Source organism: Acanthopagrus latus, chromosome 3 (assembly GCF_904848185.1).
Source record: "Acanthopagrus latus isolate v.2019 chromosome 3, fAcaLat1.1, whole genome shotgun sequence".
Lineage (NCBI taxonomy): Eukaryota > Metazoa > Chordata > Actinopteri > Spariformes > Sparidae > Acanthopagrus > Acanthopagrus latus.
The window spans coordinates 13912272-13919771 of NC_051041.1; the positions used below are offsets into that span (position 1 = coordinate 13912272).

Genomic DNA, 7500 nt, shown 5'->3' on the forward strand with positions numbered 1-7500 from the left:
ATGGTGTGTGGGCGCTTAAGTGCCATGCTGTTTTTAAGCCTCATTTAAGCCTCTATGCCTTTGTCTTAAATGAGTATAAATTCCTGTCAGAGCCTATGTGTGTGTGTGTGTGTGTGTGTGTGTGTGTGTGTGTGTGTGCGCCTTTGCATGCGTGGAGGGGCACATGCTCAGTCAGCCATGAAGAGCCGTCGGCCGAGAGAGCCTTCAGCGTTTAAGAAACGTCGCACCCTCGAGGGTCACAGCAACATGCACAGCCAAACATTGATAAAAAAAACCTGAGCGAGGTGTTTTAGTATTCCACACCTAGGAAAGCTCAGTCGGGCAGCGACTGTGGGCGCTGCAGGGAAATCTAGCCGTACACTGGTTGTGTTTTGAAGTGGACGCCCTCAGAATTATCCTCGACACAGCTTGTTATCCTCACACACACACACACACACACACACACACACACACACACACAGCGGAGAGGATATATCCTCATGTATGCATGTACATGAGGAATTGAATGGTTTAGAGACATTATAGCTACAGATTAATCCGCTTACAACGCAGGATCACTGTTCCAGGAGGAGGAATGTAGAATTTCTTTGACAAAATCAGTCAGTAGTTTTAATTGATAAGTCATTTCTCACATAAATGTTGCCTCACAGAGGGATGTTCTGAGGTGTTGCGCTTAGCAAACACAAAAGCGTATGCGAGAAAATCCCTGTGACTATTAAACTTTTGAGTAATGGCTATTTAGGTTCTTCATCAAGACGCCATAAAAAATAAATGACTCAGCCGACGGAAACGCCAATAAACAATTATAAGACAGACTGCCTGTGACACAACAGTTCAACTTGAATGTTCAACAGTCCAGATTAAATGACCAATTGTTGGTCGTTAGCATTACTTAAAATCAGTGGAAGCAGTGCGGTGTACAGCGGTACAAGTATGTATTACAGATCCATGGCCCCTCGTGACAGTAATGCTTGCACCAGCCATCATTATCTGAGGTTGTAGCACTTAGAGAAATGAGTATTATCTTACTTCAAATCCGCATAAATCTTCTTACCTTTGTGGAAAGTCAGAGTCTAATCCCTTCAAGTTTTTATTTGATTTTATCACAGTCCGCGTATCTTTCATTCGATCATTTCATGCACCCAAAAGAGCTCATCCTCTCTCTCCTTTCCCATCATTTAAAGACACAGTGAAACGAAAAAGTTTTCAAGCTCTAAGCCTGCGTCGCTATATGAACTCTTTAGTTATCTCTTGCCAAATATATGTCAAAATCAAATTTTGACAACAAAATCCCTCTCCTTTGCCTTTCCGGTCAATGATTTAATGTCTTATCTCTGGGGCTTAAAGGTATAGCTTCCAATCAAATGTGATAAAGTAGCTAACTTCTGTTCGCTCATGCAGTAAAACAGAAAAGACATGTTCTGGTATCCCTGACCACTTCATCCAATCAGGACAGAGAACTCCATCCTGTCTGCTTGCTGACATGCAGAGGGCAGGATCCTCCTGTTTTCTGCCATGTCTGAGAATTACCACTCTGTAATCCCCCTCATGTGGTGACGTAGAGAGGAGGGAGGGGATCACTAAATGCGAAACTGACAGAAATTTGGCTAAAATGACAGCATCTTAAATTCTATAATTATTGATAATAAAATGAAGAAACCAAAAGACGTTTGTTGTCCACCCACCGTGGGCAGCCTTGATATGAATGTTGATGTGTGATTCGTATTTTCTGTCCCCTCCTTTACTTACACTATTATTTGACCCAGAAAGCACCTTAACTTAAACTATTTTTTTCTCCTTCTTCAAAGATTTAGCAGGATTCACGCTGAGCTTTCCCAGTATGCACTTTAGGATCATCTCCCTCCTCTCCATCTTCTTGTCACTTGGTTTTATGAAGTGTGCAGTCAAAGACCGCCTCATTTACAGCTGGCCAACTCCGTCTCTCCTTGACAGAATTAGATAGAAAATGCCAACTTTCAGTGATCATCAGAGGGGCTGATGTCTTGGGAGCGCTTTAAAGTTCATGGCGGACACAAACTGAGGCTCAGCATTAGAGGCTGCAAGCGCAGAGCTCCTCACGCACCATTTAGCTGATAGGAAGCCCTTGAGACCAAACAGTCTTGCTATCGACAAGCTGCTGCTGAATTTCAAACTCCCGAGGTGCCGTGTGATGAAAGATGAGGCCGGGGAGGGAAAGAGGGGAGAGGGGAGAGGGAAGGGAAGCATCATCTATCCCAACTCAATCGAAACTGACTCTCGCCTTCAAGGGAAAGGTGTGAAGGATGGGATTGGATAATAGGATCGCTTCCTAGGGGAGGTATGTGTATGGTGTGTGTGTGTGGAATTCTCCCACAAGATGAACTAGAAATACAGCCGAACAGGAGATGCCGAAGTCAGTCCAGGCCTATTAAAGATGGTTGCATCACTCCTGGTACATCTCAGATTAAAGAAGATCAAAGTTTATGTTCATTATTTCAACATTTAGATCAGACAAACTGAACATTTCCTTTTTCCCTGCTCTGAATTCATGAAACGAAAATCATGCTCAGAAGTATTCCACTAGCAAAGGTTTGTCTTAATGAGTAGAAAATGTGAAAACACAGATGGTGATGAGGACTTCAATAGACTGTAGGTGGATTTAACATTAATTCAAGAACTGGCTACACAGCTTATTCTTGACTGCAACACAGTCTGATTCTTCTTTTATACCCTTTTGCAGCAGATCAAAAATGCCGTACCAAGTCTCAAAACAACAACAAATACACTTTCCAAATCACCCAGGTCTTTCCTCTGTGCAAGCTGAGAGCTAGACGTGATTCACAACCTTGCATCTGAGCACCAACTCCTGTGTGTAATGACAGACTGGCTTATGAAACCCACGTCTCCCGTCATTTAACTTCCTAGCGACATCACACGCGGATGATGCAACGGCAGCATTGCTTCATTTACACACAGGATCCATACCTCCATTCACGGACAAAAGGAAGATGTGCAAACTCTTGAAGATTTACGTCGGGGATGCTGGATGCTGAATGAGCAATCACAGTGTCCCTTTACGGTGGGACATATTGGACCGAGAGGAGAGGGGACTTGCAGGGCGAGTGTAGGAGCTGAGGACTGGCTCAGTCGTGTGTGGATCTGGACCATAACAAATCAATGTGTAAACAGTGACTTGGACACGGCGTGGCTTGTATTTTGTGTCAGTCTGTTTGGTGTTTGACTCCATAAGATAATCATAATTTGCTTCACCAATCAGGCGAAAAGGGATACAGCATCTGTTGACTGCAACATCAGGTGCCCAGGCGAATACACAACACACAATATCTCATTACTATCACCGTCTGGCAGCGCACACTCACAAACATATTTCCTGCGTTAGCCGACTCAACATTAGCTTACAGGAAGTTTATCATCTTCATCCAGACTCAAATGAGCTCCAAATGAAGATGTAGTAGCTTAATCAGTGGCTCAGCCAAAAGAGGCAGCTAATGTTTCATATCAGGAGGTAAGAAAAAAAAACAATGTAGGAAACATTCAAAATGTAAAATGCCTCCGAGATGTGTATGCAGTTCCCTCTTTCAATCTGCACCCTTGTCTAAATGCCTAAAGCATGCTCGTCTGTGCAAACAGGAAGAAAACATTTTCATGTCTAGGCACCTTAGTCAGGCCTGATATTTGCATTAGAACCAAGCGATGACATTTTAATAACCAACATCATTTGAGATATGGTTAACACTGTTGTAATTAAGAGTGAGCTGCCAGCGTCTACTACAGAAAGTCATTGAAGTCAATGATGTGTCATAAATCTGTGAAGTTCAACTTCAGATTCAAAAAGTGCCCAGATCTGTTACATCTTCAAAGCTTTTACCTCAAGTATATTATTTTGTTTGATGGAATAATTGCTTATCTTGATTATTGATCACAAACAAACCAATACAACTTGAAAGGTGCACACACACACACACACACACACACACACACACACACAATATTTAGCTGTTTTAACATTGTTAAACAGAATGGTCCCTGTTAAATAAACGACTACACAAATACATAAATAAAGTGGTTGTTCCCAATCAAACATTAAAAGCAGATTTTCTAATAGCAGATGTCACTTCAAAAGAAAGTTACACCATGAACTGCTATGATGTTGCATCTGCGTGAAGTTCGGTTCTCTTAATGTTTTTTAATTAGTCAAAGACATGAGATGCGTCCCAAATGTCAAATCAACTCGAGACTCTACAAAAAACAAACCGGGACTGTGAAAAAGCTACAGCCAATTTCGAATTTGGAAACCCTTTCATCCTGGAGCCGTCTCATCTGTATTTACAATGTGTTTCAACTTCTACCAGCAACACACTCAAAAATCATACAAATTTAGAACACATACTGGCAAGTGAACACTTGTACTGTCAATTTTCCAGAATGTGAATACAATCCAAACTCAAAACCTAGTTACAACTGGTATATAGCATGGAAATGAGTGTATTCAAGTCACCGGCCCCCCATCTCCCAGACACACAGACATGCAGTGTACCTTGTTGAAGTCTTCACTTGTGGCCCTCATCTCCTTCCAGGTTTTGTTGAGCAGCTGGATGCAGATGCAGAAGAACTCCTCGAAGGAGCGGTCGTGTGTGAAGAACATGGGGTGGAAGTCATGGCAGTTTTCGCTGGCTGTGGACACAAAGAAAGGGAAAGGTTGTCATTTTAAGTTTGGCAGCGGTTTGAATGAAAGTTGATAGCAGTGAATGAAAACTGCGAATGAGTGACAGCCATCCACTTAATGGTTACATAAGACAAATTACTTTGCTTTTAAATCATGCAAAACTGCATTCACTTGTGCCATGAATAATTCCATAATGGGTGCAGTGATTAACTCGTGCTCATTGCGCAATTATCGGGCTAGTACTTAACCTATTGATATTTAGCACTGATATAATTATTTATTGAAGTAATGAGTAACTTCTTCGTTACCTACAAGTGGTTTCAGTTCAGTGTTCTGTTGCCCGTAGCAACCACTAGTAGCACAGACTACACATGGCAGTTTAACAGATATTGGTATCCTCCATTTTATTTTTGGCAAAAAGTCAGTTCTCACAAGGATGTTTTATCCCCTCCCCATTTCCCTATATTGGAACATTATCTCTAAATCTTCTTTCATTGCAGCTGTTTTTTAATGTTGACTTGTGATTTGTTAGCTGGCTTAGTTTGTCTATAAAACGTTAAGTCAGCTGCTTCTCAATAGGCTAGTTGTGCAAGGCTAATGTGTTGCTAATATTGTAAACATTGTAAGTAAGTTTACTGTTTGGCTAGCTGTTTACTTTAACTCTCTGACAGTCTATTTGGGTATTTATTAGATTAATGTCTTGTTGAATTTAACATATTTTGAGATGTTGCGCTAATATGTTTCTGCTATGGGTTTAGCGTAATGTTTTGTTTGTTTGTCTTGTTTAAGGTAAGCCCATTTTACCTTTTTCGGATCTGTAATGACTATGATTTTATTGTCCAAAAATGTTTTCACAGGTCCTGAAATTTCTTCTAGTAATATTCTAAAGGGCTAATCGTCAACCTTAACAGTTAAGAAGTATCGCTAACACCAGGAGCAGTTTGACATCGAGGGAAATACACTCAATCCCTTTCTTGCCAAGAGTTGCATGGGAACATTGATACCACTCTCGTGCCTGCATGCTAAGTCAGCTAGAAGCTACAAACAGCAGCTAGTTAGCTTATCTTAGCACAAAGACTGAAAGTGGGAAAAAGCAGCTAGCCTGGATCTGTCCAGATGTAAGAAACACCTGTAAAACTCAACATTTAACCATGTATATCCTGCTTGTTTAATCTGTGGAACTATACCATTACATACTGTGTAGTAGCTCAATAAATCTAATACCAGTAAACCTGTCCTGTCTTATATCCATTGAATGTCCCAGTAAACTGCCACACTGATAAAATAGCAGTCATTCAGACAGCAAAGGTGCATTTACTTTTTACCTCCTCTTTCTCCTCTTTTAAGCGACTTGTGCCATGTAGTGGCTTTCATTTTATAAACATGTAATTGGGCTTGAAGGAATGTGGCCTCTAGCCTGGACCTGAACACCTGACTAATGCACAACAACGGGGACATGCGGCCCACACACACAGCTAGTGCCAGCAAAAATCACTTCAAAAATGGTTGCAGAAATGCTGCCACAGAAATGGTTAAAATGGGTATGATAATCATATATGGTCATTCTGACACTTGCGCTTAAACAAAAATAAAATAACATCAGGCTTGTGAAAGGTAGATAAATGTTTGAAATTTGACATTTTACAGAAGATAAGGAGTACGGGGTAATACAAGATGTGACAAGAGTGCTCATGAGAGGTTATCTAACTGGCCCTGGGGGGGATTTTATGATTCGTCATTACAGACATGGCAGAAACATGAACAACCACTGAAACTGAGACACAGTTCCTCAATAAACGTGCGTGATATTAAAAATTGTGCTCCTCATCAACACGAAACATAGAATGGAGAGAGATACACACATTTTGACCAGAAAACACGGTTCCAACTGGAGATTAGGTTGCGATTTTTTCCAAAGCCAGAGGTGGTTTATTTTGTTTGTTAGCCGTGCACTGAAGCGCTTCATTCCATTCTGTTTGTGTGAGAGTGTGTTTGAACTGAGAATGAGAGGAAAGAGGGAACACCAGGGCTCTTGAGTGCCCAAATCATATTAACCAAGCGGTAGAATAACAAGGCTTGACATTCATTTGAACTAAATTCGCCTCCCTCGCGTCGTCTTGCTGAGATGAGTGGCGGCCTTGAGCCAAAGGTTGGTTCGTTTAAAGAGTTTGAGAGCGGAGCCGCGGGGATACCAGCCCACCCCAAGCAGCCATGAAATTGGATGGAAGGGGTCAGGCAGCAATTGAAACTTCACAGTATAATGAGTGATGCCCACAGGCCACGGGCACAGCGACCTGAGCCTTGATTTGGAGCGATGGATAGGAGATTAAGGGGAGGGTGAGATGGAGAAATCCAGAGGGGGGGGTGGGGGGGTCAGTGCAGGTAGTCAATCAGGAAACTAATGGAGGTGAGCCAAAACAGATGCTGACTGGCTGCTTAGTCAACACTACACTGCCCTCAGGGAGAGAGAAGGAAAAAGACAGGAAAGGGTGAATTTAAAAAAAGATCCTAACTCAGTCAAATATCGTTTTTGGCCGACTGGTAAAAGTTGTTGGGAAGGTTGAAGTTTGGAGTGACCTCTGAGCTAAATGGGCTGTTTATTGATAGGACCAACAGAGCCCTGAGGTGGTGAGGTGAGGGGAATTACATGTCAAGGCCTATTTGGGAGATACAGACACTGAGCAGTCTCATGTGGCTCTGCAGAAATTTCTCCATCCGGAGGATTTTGCAAAGCATGCCGAGTTGCGGACAGTTTTATTAGCTCTCGCAAGGCTCAGCAGGTCTGGAAACAACAAAAAGAAAAACACTGTAGCTTGTTGATGCTCAAAATGGTT

At 42.0% G+C, this 7500-nt stretch overlaps 1 protein-coding gene across 4 annotated transcripts in view; it reads right to left on the minus strand.

The window, feature by feature from the left end:
- The window catches only part of elmo1 (engulfment and cell motility 1 (ced-12 homolog, C. elegans)), a 117466-nt gene that overhangs the window by 28454 nt on the left and 81512 nt on the right, over positions 1-7500 (minus strand). For all 4 annotated transcript variants that reach the window (XM_037093112.1, XM_037093109.1, XM_037093111.1 and 1 more), the window contains one exon: positions 4538-4674. In XM_037093112.1, coding sequence (XP_036949007.1) covers positions 4538-4674 — 137 coding nt within the window. The remainder of the gene's footprint in view (positions 1-4537; positions 4675-7500) is intronic.